This window comes from Vombatus ursinus, unplaced genomic scaffold (assembly GCF_900497805.2).
Source record: "Vombatus ursinus unplaced genomic scaffold, bare-nosed wombat genome assembly UNPS02014798.1, whole genome shotgun sequence".
NCBI classification, from domain to species: domain Eukaryota; kingdom Metazoa; phylum Chordata; class Mammalia; order Diprotodontia; family Vombatidae; genus Vombatus; species Vombatus ursinus.
Window position 1 is genome coordinate 77938669 of NW_020954576.1, and position 14980 is coordinate 77953648.

General features: G+C 34.8%; 1 protein-coding gene across 3 annotated transcripts in view; it reads right to left on the reverse strand.

Annotated features, from left to right (window-relative positions):
* Positions 1 to 14980, reverse strand: part of LOC114049663 (protein ELYS-like) — a 127625-nt gene that overhangs the window by 69508 nt on the left and 43137 nt on the right. For all 3 annotated transcript variants that reach the window (XM_027870968.1, XM_027870969.1, XM_027870970.1), the window contains exons 6-11: positions 13047 to 13163; positions 4609 to 4693; positions 3238 to 3388; positions 2292 to 2424; positions 1993 to 2174; positions 1177 to 1238 (exon numbers count right to left, since the gene is read on the reverse strand). In XM_027870968.1, coding sequence (XP_027726769.1) covers positions 1177 to 1238; positions 1993 to 2174; positions 2292 to 2424; positions 3238 to 3388; positions 4609 to 4693; positions 13047 to 13163 — 730 coding nt within the window. The remainder of the gene's footprint in view (positions 1 to 1176; positions 1239 to 1992; positions 2175 to 2291; positions 2425 to 3237; positions 3389 to 4608; positions 4694 to 13046; positions 13164 to 14980) is intronic.

Sequence of the window (14980 nt, forward strand, 5' to 3'; positions counted from 1 at the left end):
CCCAGTAGCAGAATTTTTTTCAAGAAAAGTTAACAAAAACAAAAGTATATATATGTCCATCAACTGGGGAATGGATAGACAAACTGTAGTACTTACAACTAAAATGGAATATTATTGTTTAGTCATTCAGTCGTGTCTAGCTCTTTGTGAATCCGTATGGTGTTTTCTTTGCAAAAATACTGAAGTAGTTTGTCATATCTTTCTCCAGCTCAATTTTATAGATGAGGAATCTGAGGCAAATAGGGTTAAGTGACTTGCCCAGAGTCACAGAGCTATTAAGTGCTTAAGGCCAGATTTAAACTTGGGAAGATGAGTCTTCCTGACTTCAGGCCCAGCACTCTACCCACTGTGCCAATTACTGCCCAAAATGGAATATTACCGCACCATAAGAAATGATTGTGGGAAGCTTTAATGAACTGATGCATAGCAAAGTTAAGTGGAACTAAGAAAATAATATGCATGTTGACTACAACCATGTAAATCTTAAGAATAAAAAGTACAAAATGCCAATGAATGCAGGATAATTTTAATGACCAAACACATCCTGTGAGAAGAGATTTATAAAAAATGTCCATCCCTTCTATGCAAAGGTAGGGGATCATGGGTATGGAACATCACTGACATAGTAGTTAGTTTTCCTGAAAGGATTTTTGTTAAGCCTTTCTTTTGGGAAAGGGAGGAGAGAGGGATATATGTATAGAGAAATGAAGGTGATGTAAAAATTTAAAAAAAAATTAATAAAAAGAAATTTTAAATGAAGCAGGATACCTTCAAACTAAAACCCTGGTTATAAAAATAAAAAGTTAATTAATAAAAAGAAAGTTTAAATGAAGCATTATACTTTCAAACTAAAACCCTAGTTATATCCTTTTCTATTTAATTTCTCTTTAGGGATATCTATGGTATAGTCAAGAATAGATGGCATCTGAAATCTAAAGAGATAAATACAAATATTGGTTCTCTAATTACTAGCTCCAAGATTTATGCACAAATTACTTGGCCCTCCCTTTCACACAAATGATGATAATATTCACATGGCCTGCCCCATGGACTGTTGTATGTAAATCAAAGAGCTCTATAAAAAAGTGTATAATCTATGTAATAGAAGATATAACTGTAACAGTGTCAGAAGCATTAAGCTCATTTCTCCATATTTAGCACTAAACATTGACCTACCTCCTTCTGAAAGCCAGTGCAAGTCAAGTGAACAACTCCTGAGTTTAACAAACAAGTAGCATCTGAAAAGGAACATAAAGCTACTTTAAAGTTTTAATGATTTTTGATGACATAAAATTTAACATTTTAGAACAGACTTAGCGAAGTACAAAAAAAGGTGAGAAAAAAAATCTAATTTATGTAAATTCATGTAAAAAGCATACCAATCCTATGGATTATGCATACGAACTTATATAAGTCACTTAACCTTGCTGGGTTCGCACTGTCCTCAACCGTAAAATGAGAGTAAGGTAGTAGCTAAGGTCCCTTCTTTAGCTCTAAATCTATTATTCTATATGAAGTCAATTATCTGAAATATTTCCCCTGTAATGATAGTGTAATAATCAGTAACTCTATATAAAATAAATAAACTATATAAATTCTATATATCATAACTATATACTTAGTTTGTTCCTTAACTCTCTGACTCTTATCTTCATAAGGTATAATGATAGAATAATAATCAGTAATTCTATATGAAATAAATAAATCTATATAAATTCCATATATCATAACTATATACTTAGTTTGTTCCTTAACTCTCTGACTCTTTATCTTCAGTGAGGTATAAACAATGAAGCTAAGAAAATATCCATAAAGGTATTTTACTAAAGGAAATATGATTCAACTGAAAAGAACTAAATTCACACATTTTGTTTGTAAGAGAATTTTTCCAGAAAACTTCTCACTTCTTATTAATAAAGTAAGGGAAACTTTATATGTTTAAACTCAGTAGTGACTTTTCCAACAGGCATAAGTTGTTAACAAAATACATACCAAAATTATAAGTACTGGGATTAAAAAACTGCTCAGGAGGTGGGTATGAAGGAGGAACACCTCGATTCAAACTTCTTTCATGTACCAAGATATCCAAGATGGAATTTGGAGAAGTCTTACTCACTACAGAATCCAATGACCACAGTGCAAAATAAGAGCAATTATGAAGAAATTCTCCTGGCCTTAAAAATAAAAATGGGAGGGAGGGATGGGGGTGGGAGAGGAGTATTTTACTGACCTGATAACCACAAAACAAAATTAAGGAAAAGTTAAAAAAATCACTACAAAAGTAGTCGTACCTTAAAGAATCTGGCATTTGTGCATGATACCAACGATTTATATCAAAAAGACCTAAATATGTAGATGGCTTTCCTTGTCCATATGTATTCACCTGCCAGCTAAAGACTGAAACACTGGTGTCAGGAGACAGAACTGGGGGAGGAAAGCAACATATTTTATATACACACACAGAGTAATCTTAACAATTCTCATTAAGTAGTGTTTATTAAACTTAAGGGATTAGCAATTCTCTTCCTCCTCCAACCCATTTTCCACATTTCTTCTACCACAGCTTCCCTACAGCATCTGACCATATCACACTTAAATTCTAAAAGGTTCCGGGTTTTTTGTTGCCCTTAGGATAAAATAACTTCACAGATGTCTTCAAATTCAAGCTCTGCTAAGTACTACCCATTCAGCTTTAGGCTAAGTTAGAACCCCTCCTCTCCTCTGGAGCTGTTTTAGCTGTAAAATGCAGAGTAGAAGAAAGGTGACATTCTGAACAGAAATTAGCAAGTTAGGAAGGAAAGCTGGTTTAAGGAAAAGATAATAAATTTAATTTTTACAAAGAGAACCAAGGACATAGCTTGAAGGACAGAGGTAGATCTTCTCCCAACTAGGTTAGAGTCAATCCCCCAACTACGGGCAGATGACTGAAGATGTTTCCTAAGTGGTTCCAACTATATAGAGTTCATATTTTCAGCGTTCTACAAAACTCACTAATAACACTTTTAAGTTGCAGAAAAGGTACAGATCTGCAATTGCTCTAAGTTGTTCAATGAGAGCACTGGTCAGGTCCCATTCTACAGGGACAATTTCTCTTGTATGGTTTGGGGGGTTAGAGTAGATTAATAGACCCAATGGCCCTCATAATGTTTAATTTCCAGAAGAATTTCTAGAATTCATCTACCAGCCATAAATCTCAAATCAAACATGTGCTAACTACTATAATGGCATTATACAAACCTTCATTCATGCCTTCATTCATGTCGATGTGGCTTCGAAATTTCTCTATGCTCTGGCATCCCAAGAGTTTGGTATTGCTAGTCTGACCTCTCAAAGGAGATATACCACCTGTGAGATCTAGGCTGTATCTCTCTTCACAGTATTCTAACCCCTGAAACATACATTCACATAAATTATTAAAGTTTTAGTTGGTTTTCAAAATCATAAGCAAATTCATCTCATATCTAATACTCTAGGGAGTAACACATAAAGTACAAAAAAAAGAATACTGCTAGACTATTCATGAAAAAAAAATTTGCCTCTTAGTACAAGAATGTTTTATATAATAGTGACACTTTCCTACAACTGAGGAACTGATAAGGGATTTTTCTTAACAAAGAGAATAACAACACTATCACTTAAAAAAATGGTTAAAAATTTGTATACAAGTATACTAAATTTAAATAAAAGATTAAAATGAAGTCAAAATTATGATTAAAGTCAAAGATACATCTGTTTAGGGGGGTTGCAGAGATGGGTCACATGGAAGAAACTCACAAAACTTACCAGAAAAGGCAGACCTGGGCTACTGTGGCTTGCTTAGTCCTGTATTGCCAAAATAAAAGTTTAATACAGGGGTTTCCAAAGTCTAAATGATTATTACGGAATCTTCCAATCTAGCAAGAATCTGGGTAATGGGAGATACAAGGATTATCTTCATTCCTTAGGATAGGACACTCCCTAGAATTGGAAGGGAATATTTGTTGTGGCAAGGGCCTGGATTCATAGAAATTGAAGGTTTCTCTCAGAGCTCCCCACTGCCTGAGACTGAGGTAGAGGAAGGACATCACTGACACTTGGCTAAAAGACTGTTCTAGATCATGCCTACCAGTCTGAATTATAGAATAACCTACTTACTGACCTTTTCCAGAGGCAGATAAAATAACATTAGCATTAGCATTCTCCTCATTCTCAGAAATAAAGCACCCAGAAAAAGATCAGAATCTGTTAAGCAATCTTTTATACCAAAACTTCAAAAATCAACAATGCACAGCTTGTGTTGAGAAATACATAATCAAAGTATATTTCATACCGAGAAGGAAATAAAAATCTTTAAAATGAGGAATTAGCTACCTGACCAGTGATGTAGGCAAATGAGACTCAGAGGACTTAAAATTACTTGCACAAGGCCATACATCTTGTTAGTGGCTGAACAAGACTGGAACATAAGTGTCCTGAATCCTAGCCCAGTGCTCTTACCCCTATAATAAGGGACAGTTGCTCAACAAGCACTGATTTTATATATTAATTTTTCAATGGAAAAAGTAAAAATATTTAGAAGAGTGATACCTCAAATAATGATAATGTGTTGCCATGATTTTTTTTTTTTACCTCATATAAGATCTGTCCTGATGCCAAGCACTTTCTATCACCAAAGGCCAGCTGAAGCAGGTGCAAACTCAAAATGTCTCCTTCACTGAAACCACATAAAAATTTAGCTATGAGCACTTTACATGTTTCATACACTAAATGCTTCTACTATTGTTGATATAAAATTTTCACAAATAACCACATTTCATTTTGTATATATGATGAACTGATAAAACTTGAGCTGCCAAAAAACTAGTTTTAACTGGTACATTTCAAAAACAATGTAACAATGTACAAGTGTAACTATTTACATGGTTTAGTTAACATAATAACAAGAAAATAAATGCACATAGCTTCTGTCAAGTTTGTTTTATAGACTGCATGACCCTGGGCAAGTCACTTAACCCCAATTGCCTCACAAAAACAAAACAAAAAACAAAAATAACGAAAAAAAAAGTTTGTTTTATAGAATAAATCAAAAGGCAGTTATCAGATTTGCTCTATAAAAACATATAAAATTAAATTAAAAAAAAAAAACACAAACCACACAACCCTAGTTGTACTTTAAAATTCTTATTCTAAAATGTGGTTGTTCTTTTTAATGAAAGTCTTTTTTTTTTTAATTTATTTTGAATTATCAACAATCCTTCCATAAACTTTTGAGTTTTAAATTTTTCTCCCCCTTCCTCCTCACCTCCCTTCCCAAGACAGTGCATAATCTGATATAGGCTATATATATACATTCCTTTTAAACATATTTTCACCTTAGTGATGTTGTAAGGAAGAATTAGAACCAATAGGAGGAACCATCATAGAGAGGAAACAAAACACAACACAAGAAAAAAAAATAGCAAACAGCATGCTTCAATCTGCATTCAAATTCCACAGTTCTTTCTTCTTTGTGGATAGCATTTTCCATTATGAGGCCTTTGGACATGTCTTAGATCCTTGTATTGCTAAGAAGAATTGTCTATCAATATTAGTCATTGCACAATTTAGCTGTTACTGTGTACAACGTTCTCTTGGTTCTGCTCATTTCACTCAGCATCAGACCATACAAGTATCTCCAGGTTTTTCTGAAGTCAGCCTATTCATCATTTCTTATAGCACAATAGTATTTCATTACATTCACATACCACAACTTGCTCAGCCATTCCCCAATTGATGGGCATCCTCTCAATTTCCAATTCTTTCCCACAACAAAAAGGGCTGCTATAAACATTTTTGTACATGTAGGTCCTTTTCCCATTTGTATGATCTCTCTGGGATACAGCCCTAGAAGTGCTATTGCTGGGTCAAAGGGTATGCACATTTTTATAGCCCTTTAGTCATAGTTCCAAATTGCTCTCCAAAATGGTTGGATCATTTCACTACTCCACCAACAATGCATTAGTGTTCCAATTTTCCCACATCTTCTCCAACATTTATCATTTTCCTGTTTTGTCATGTTGGCCAATCTGATAGGTGTGATGTGGTACTACCTCAGAGTTGTTTTGATTTGCATTTCTCTAATCAATACTGATTTAGAGCATTTTTTCATATGACTATAGACAACTTTAATTTCTTCATCTGAGAACTGCCTGTTCATATCCTGTGACCATTTATCACTTGGGAAATGGAAAGTCTTTTTTTATTCAACAGAGAAGATAACTAAGGAAGACAAGTTTTATATGAATAAAATACTTCAAGGACACAAAAAAGTGGGAACAGTTATATAGCAGTCTTTTTTTTTCTCATGTATTCACTCATTCACAGCCACAGACCTCTAAAATTCCCTGTAGCAAGTAATCATTCCCAACAACAAATTACAAATGCAGCCAGTTATTGAGTCTTCTTAGTTACTTTTAAATGATAAATTAACACTCACCAGTATTACCTTGAACATAAGGATGTATCGAACTAAAAATCAGCATCTCCCCCCCAAACACAGGCACTTGATTTTTCTGATGATCACATATATATCACTTTTTCAGGGCAAAAAAAAAAAAAAGGAATCATTCTAACCATGTGCCCCCCAGGGGATGGGACGGGACACAGGACAACTCTTTCCCAAGAAAATACTCCAGAATACCACACTTGGAGGGATGATGAAGCCACAACCCACATTTTGAGAAAAAGTACTATGTCTTATCATAAATAGATTATACAAGAATGATCCATCCAAGTTCCAAAAACTGTAGTAGGCAACATTTGTTATTATAACACCACAATCTTTCCAACTTAACCCAAATTATTTCTTAACTACACTCCAGAAAAGTAAGGGATGGATAAGTACAAGGAAGTATATTTATAAAACAAAGGACATTAAATTACTGGTTATAACCCAAAAAAGAGGAAGGGAGGGGAATAAGAGTCACTGTAGTTTAGATTCTGAAAATTACAGGATATAGATTTAGAGCATAAAAAGCATTCGACTAGTCTAGCTCAGTCAGTTTACATATGAGAGAACTAAAAAGCACAGAGCTTAAAGACATGCCAAGTTCACAGAAGTAGCAAGGAGCAGAGTGCGGATTTCAACCCAGGTCTTAAGACTCCAAATCTAACAATATTTACAGTATGCTATATTGCCCAAGGAGTAAAAGATGGCTAAAGGGTAGCCATCATCAACAAGAATGTCACAAACAAATCAGTTATCCTTAATCATTATAAAACTAGGATGCATCCACACTGAATACTATATAAAGGTTAGGACATCATATTTCAAAATTAATATATAATAGAAATAGAGAAAGGCAACTAAAATGATAGGATTGTTAAAAAACAGAAAAGTAGATCAGTAGAAGAAACTAAACAAAAACCCAAATAAAGACCTCAAAGTTAGAGAAACTCAAGAACAAACTACTGTAGAAATGATTTTCTTATTCCAAACAAACTGCTGAAAAAGCTGAAAGACAGTGTGGGGGAACTTAGGTTTAGACCAGTATCTAACACCATATTCCACAATAAACTCAATACTGAGTATGTGATCAAAATGCAAAAAGTAACAATTTTTTAAAAAAGAAAATAAGGAGAATGGAAGTAAGATACTTTCACAACTATAGCTAGGAAGAAATTTATTTTCTTTCTTTTTCTTTTATTTTGAAGCAATCTGGGTTAAGTGACTTGCCCCTGGCTATATAGCTATGAAGTGTCTAAAGCAGGATTAGAACTCAGGTCCTCTTGATTCCAGCACCTGTATGCCATCCACTGTGCCACCTAGCTACCCCAAGAAATTTCTTAATAAAAAAATAAAATCAATGTAGCTAGAATAGGGGAAAATGTTCAGAAGGTAAAAAAGTTTTTATTAGCAATCTCAGAAGGAAGTCTGATATCTGAGATATAGAATTGACAAAAATATAACACACCAAAAGCAAGAGCCCTCCACAAACCTCTAGTCATTTAATTCACTTGCTCTGCCACTGTCCCATTAAGGTCTTCCAGGTCTTTCCATTTGCCTTGCAAGTAAACTTTCCTTTCTGTGTTGCCCTACCACAACTATAATTTGAAAAAGATCCTTGAAAAAATACCCTGCCTCAAGTTTTCTATTTGTATTTCCAGCACTTACCATAGCACTTAGCTCATCATAAGCGCTTAATGCTTTTTCATTCTTCTAGTTACTTCCCAACATCTGAGTGGTCAAAGGACATAAACAATTTTTAGAAGGAAAGTAAATTACCCACAACGACATGAAAGATTGATGAAAACCATTAAAAAAAAAAAGATTTAATTGTTTCATACCTCACCCTTCAAATTTGCAATTATAAAAAATGAAGTTAATGTTGGAGGAACTGTGGAAAAATAGGTACACAATATTAATAGTAGTGCTGTGAATTGGACCATCTTTCTAGATTTCAATTTGGAATTATGTGTCACTTAAATTGCTTGTACCATACCTTTCCTGATGCCCAGAGGTAGTGCCATCCCCCCTCCCTGGTTTCCACCAACCTCACTGATGGGGTATGGGCCCAAGAGGAGACCTTTGCCCCATTTGTCCATGGGTCCCAGAAAACCCTTAAACTTTCTTTGACCTCACTCTAGTCTCAAATGGTTACCTGAGGCTATACTCCACTCAATGACCTTTCTTTATAGACTCTCCCAATCTCCCTTTGAAAATTTAATGAAGCTTGGTCTCTGACCCTAGTATATTTCCCACCTTTAATCTTATCCAGATCCCAGTCAAACCTCTTCCTTCCAGTACCTTCATTATCTATTCCCATTGTCTATTCAACCTCCCAGACATTCCCCTCTGAACTCTCCCTAAACTCACCTCAGCTTCAGGATCTTTCTCCCAGCGCCTCCTCCAAACACCCAAAATTATTTGAGTGTATACAAGATCCACCCTGGCCCCCATTTAAACACTGAGATTTCCTCTTGCTAACTTGATCTTACTGGCGTCACTAATGTTCAGATTCCTTAAGAGCCTGGCTTGTATAGCCCATCCCTAATAAAACTTTTTCCCTGGCTGAAAGAAAAGTTGGGTCGAATTCTTTCAGGCAGGACCTGCTGTGCCTTTCGGGATCCCAAAACCCCAAGAATTTAGACCTCATCATCACCACTAGCCAATCATGCGACTCATAGTGATTTTGTATAAACATCTCCTTCCCCAACAGAACATACGCTCCTATGAAGAGACAATTTGTCTCGGTATCCTCAATAACTAAAACAGCGCCTAGCACACACTATAGTAGATACTTCATAAATGTTGAGTCCTTAACTCCACTAAAATTCTATCTTAAATCCTCAACTTCAATTTCAATGACTTCATTCTTCAACTCCATAACAAAACAGTTATATAAGACCTCATTATAATGACTAAGCATATACTAAAGACCTATTCTGTGGCTATTACCCCAGGGCCTGGTAGTTGTAAATCTTGGGCTCTGCTACTTGCTTCCTCTGCCACCTTGACAAATCTCACCTCTCTATTCCTTACTTTTCCCATCTGCAAATTAAAAGGGGGGGAGGTGTATGTGAATGAGTTTTCTCTGAGGTCTCTTCCTAAGTCTATAAACCAATGATCTTGAAATACTACTCTCAGACAACATTTCAAGCTTGGTTCATTGACAAATCCTAGTCACCTATTCAAACTTCACTTGAACCTATAAAATCAGCCTTTACCACATGGTCTGCAACTATAACATAAAACCACACGCAACAAGATTACCTAATTCTCTGAGATCCAATATAAACTCCTTTAGCCCCTCTCCTCTATTCCCCCAAAACTTTTCACCATCATTTTCAATTTTCTCCTCTTTTGCTTTGGCCACAAAAGAATAGGTATTTTTACAATTCACTAAGTCCTCTACCCATGCCCTTTATTTCATATCTTCCTGCCTCCTCTAGGACTTTACTCCATTGATCATTCTTCCTCTCTTACATTTTTAAAAAAATTCTTCCCTTTCTCCTCTGGTTCTTTCCCATCTGCCTAAAAACATGTAAGATCTCCACAAGTTGGGAGGAAAAAAGACTTCTCATGACCTAGCTTATTCATCTACCATTCCACCTGATAAACTTCTTGAAACAACTATCAATAATTAATCTCTATTTCCTTATTCTTGTTTCAACCTCTTTCAAACAACCTCCTTCACCACTCCACTGAAACTCCCTTAGAAAGTTCATAAGGCCTCTGATCAACAAATTCAAAGACCTTTTTTCATCCTCATGCTCCCTGGAATCTCTTCTAAAGTGACAGATCTAACTATTTCTCTATTGGATACTCTCTCCTCACTAGGCTTTAAACATAACACATTTTACTGGCTCATTTCCTACCTCTCTACCCATTCCTTTGTCTTCTTTACTAGTTCCTTGTTATTTTCTTGATTTCTTAATGTGGAGATTTTCCAAGGAGCTTATCTTTGAACCTCATCTCCTGTTTTCTCTCCACTTTATATTCTGATAATCTCATCCACTCACAGGGTTTCAATGACCACCTCTATGCAATAGACACCAATATTTGGATCTCTAGACTTCACCTGGTCTTTCTTCTAAGCTACAGACTTATATCTTAATCTGTCTAAATATTTTGAAAATGTGGCCTTTTTGCTAATGACTTTCTTTGGAGATGGCATATATCTAGACACTGGAATGTCTGAATCAAATACTGCAGCATTATTAATGATTTTTGTAAATTCAAGCTGATAATGGGGCAAAATTATTATTTTCCATATCCCTTTAGTAACATGATTTTCAAATTAGAAGAGAGAAATGATTATTTGTCTTGGAGAACAAAAGAAGACAAAAGGGAAGAGATTAAAGACATAATTAGGAGGGTTTAATGATGAGAGGTACCAGACAACCATATAATGTACTTCTATATTGTGCCATATATGTTGTCACTTTCTGGTCTTCATTGATTTAATCTGAGATGATATTCTAGCAAATTAGTCGAGTACGAGAGTTTCTTCTTGTTTACAGATAGCTATTCTTAAAGTATGCAAAGCAAATTTCACATGTTAACTCTTGATCCTCACAACAACTCTTGGGAGGTAACCAATAGTACAATTCTCCTCATTTTATAGATGAGGAAGCTAAAGCAGACAGAAGTTTAGTGATTTGCCCAGGGTCACACTATTGTAGTAGGTTCTTAGGTTGAACTGGAACTCCAATTCACTGCTTTATCCACTGTACCACTAGTTTCCTTTGCTATCAACAGCCATGTGAAAAAAAACACTCCAAATCACCAATAATTAGAGGCAGAGTAGTCCAATGAAAAGAGTTCTGTGCATGTAGTCAAGAAGACCTGAATTCAAATCCAGGCTCAGACTCTTATTGACTGTAAAACCCTGGGCAAGTTACTTAACCTGTCTGCCTCAGTTTCCTCAACCGTAAAATGGGGATAACAATAACACCACCTACCTCCCAGGGTTGTCATCAAGATAAAAAGAGATCCTAAGGACCCATACGTACAAAAATATTTATAGCAGCTCTTTTTGTGATGGTCAAGAACCGGAAATCAAAGGGTGCCCATCAAGTGGGGAATGGCTGAACAAGTTGTTGTATATGAATATAATGGAATACTACTGGGCTGTAAGAAATGATGAGCACGCACACTTCAGAAAAACCTGAAAAGACTTGTATGGACTGATGCTGAGTGAAGTGAGCAGAACCTGGAGAATGCTGTACAGTAACAGCAACTTTGTGCTATGACTAACTTTTATAGACTTATCCCTTCTCAGCAATGCAAGGATCTAAGATATCTCCAAAAGTCTCATGATGCTATCTACAACCAAAGAAAGAACTATGAATTTGGATGCAGATCAAAGCATGCTATTTGCCATTTTCTTCTTCTGTTTTGTTTCGTTTCCTCTTTCCTGTGGTTCCTCCTATTGGTTCTAATTCTTTCTTACAACATGACTCATGTGAAAATATGTTTAATCAGAATGTATATATAAAGCCTACATCAGACTGCGCTCCCGTCTAGGGGACGGAGGGGTGAAGGAAGGAGGAGAAAAATTTTAAACTCAAAAGCTATGGAAGTGATTGTTGATAAATCAAAATAAACTAATAAAAAATTAAAAAAAAAAAAGATAAAAAGAGATCCTGGCACATAGGCACTGAATACATCCCTACTTTTTCCTTTTTCTTTTTCTCCTTCTTCTTTTAAATATAAAATCCTATTGGCTTTTTAAAAAGCTCTTCATAATTTGACCTCTTCCTACCTTTTCAGTCATCCTACTCCCACACCTGGCTCTCCCTACCCTATACAATACAATTCAGTGACCTTAGCCTTATTTTGTTTTCCTTGCCCTAGATACCCTATCTGGCTGTTCTCTATGATCAGAATTCTTTCCCTCAGGGTTTCCTTCAACTCTTAGCTAAAATCTCATCTTTTGCAAAAAGCCTTCCCCAGTAAAGCTAGTGCCTTCTCTCTGAGACTGCCTGACAGAGACTCTGAGCATCTTCCCTGGCTTTATCCATGCTAGGAATTCTCATTATCTCCTGCTTCCCTGGCTTATTTCAAGTCTCGCTGAAGTCCCACTTTCTTCAAAAAGCCTTACCCAGTCTTCCTTAATGTTAGTGCCTTCCTTATGAGTTTATCTCCAATTAATTTGAGATATATATATATACATATATTTATGTATATATATTTTGATTTAAATGTCTTCCCCATTGGACCATGAGCTCCTTGAGAAAAGATACTTTTTCCCCCTTTCTTTGTATTCCCAGAACTTAGCAGAGGGCCTAGCACATAACAGACACTTAAAGCTTACTGACTGACTGCTGATAATAACATCCACAGTGCCTACACCTCAAAGAGGTGCTGTGAGAAAAATGCTTTTGGAACTGTAAAATGCTTATAAATGTGAGAAATACATACCACAAATAACATACATTTAAATTTTTCATCTGCACTTTTATGCAGTAGGAAATCAGTTCAGCCTATCTTTTTTTCACTAAAATGAACTCCAGAATGAAAGAATGCTTTTCACTAATAAATATTTCATTTTCATATTGTAGTAGCTCACATATATTTTATTTACCTATCTTGTGTAGACTGGACAGCCCATAAGTAGCAGCAATTTCGAGGATCATTTTCAGGTTCTTGGAAAGTAACAGCATAAACAGGTACTCTTCCTCCTTCTAACTGGGCATAATACCTGTAAAAGGCAAAACAGAGTATTAATAAACTTTACATATTTTAAATTATAACCTCAGTTACAAAATTTTCCAATTCTGTAAAATTATCTGAGAAATGATGCAAAAAGTCATGTCATGCATCATTTCATTATCTTAATTTCTAAAACCATAGATCTGTCTTCAATATAGCATGCACAGATTGCTTCAACATAACAACCTCTCTCCATTTCAACAGCCATCTATGGAAAGTTATTGTGGGAATTTATGGATATTAAATAAAAGAACAAAAATATCATTAAAAGAGAATCATATAGGGATAGTTACTGAAACAACTGAGTGCTGACAGGCATAAGTCAAGAAATTTCTAGGATTTCCCTTAAATTTTAAGTAACATTTATAATCCAACTCCCTCAAAGGTAAATTAAATTAATTGTCACAATATTTTTAGCTGGTAAAATGGCTGATTCTACAGAATCAAGCAATATTATATAAACAAAAACTTAAGTATTTCATTTTTTGGAGTAAAAATATTACTTAAAAAAAACAAAACAAAACAAAACAAAACAAAACAAAACCAAAACCCTGACTCTGTATGCAAATAAAGTTCTCATATGAGATAAAGGAGACTGATTTAGATGGAGAATGTTAAGCTGGAATAAATATCAGATGTCACAGACTAAGGATTCTTATAATACAAAGTAGTTATATAAACATTAGCTAGCATGGTCAGGAATTTTCTGATTAGTAATTTCCTAATTTTTCAAATTTTCAAATTTCCTAATTTTCAAAAATACTAACAAAGAAAACATTAAAACTATACTCAGTATAAAATTAATTCTTCATTAATTTAAAATATATTTAAGTAGATAACAATGCCTTAAAATATTATAGACATCAATTTAATAATTAATTTTTAAAAATTTTAGACAGCAATTTAATAATTAATATACAACATACATACAAATTTTACACTTATAGACAGCCTTATACTTTTCAGAAATTTCCTCCATTTTTTTCATTAAAAATTTCCTCCATTTTTTTCATTAAGATGTGTAGAAGTGATAATAAAGCTTGCTGGTTGAAAACAGAGGTTCACTACACATGATATTTGAAATTATGATCATGTAACCTTTTAAGAAAGTTTTAAAACTCAGTTTCATTTAGCCATCAGACACAGAACCTCTCTTATTCTATGAAGATACACAAGTTCTGAAATTTGGGCAGTGGGAGGGCCAGAAGAGGATTCTGGACTTATGATTTTACTGTACTAGGCAACCACTCTACTGATAAAGATCAGCATCTGTTACTCTACTTAAGAGTTACCTGGGACCTTTGAGAGGTTATAAGTTGCTAAATGTCACAAAAGCAGCATGTGTCAGAGGTGGTACTTGAACTCAGGTCTTCCTGACTCCAAGGTGGCCCTCTGGTCACTATTCCACACTGCCTCTAAATATTTATTAAAGAAAACCATTCTCAACAATTTTATTAAGTGCTCATTCTGTACTACTGCAGTTAAATACCAAAGGCAGAGTTAGTTTCAATACTCAAAATAATGGATTTATATTTTTAAAGCTAAAATGTGCTAAAAATAGTACATTAAAAGTTGAATTATCTTCCAAACAGCCTAGAAATCAGCATTTTTGAAAACTCAACACAAATCTTTAATCCATGAACCAAGCACAATGCTGTTAGTAAAATTTAATTGAACAATTATTAACTGCAAGGCACTGGGGATACAAATACAGAAGTGAGACAGTCCCAGCCCTCAAGGAGCTTACATTCTACTTACATTATACTGTGAGCTTAAGTCTGCACACAGACATTTAAACGAAGATAT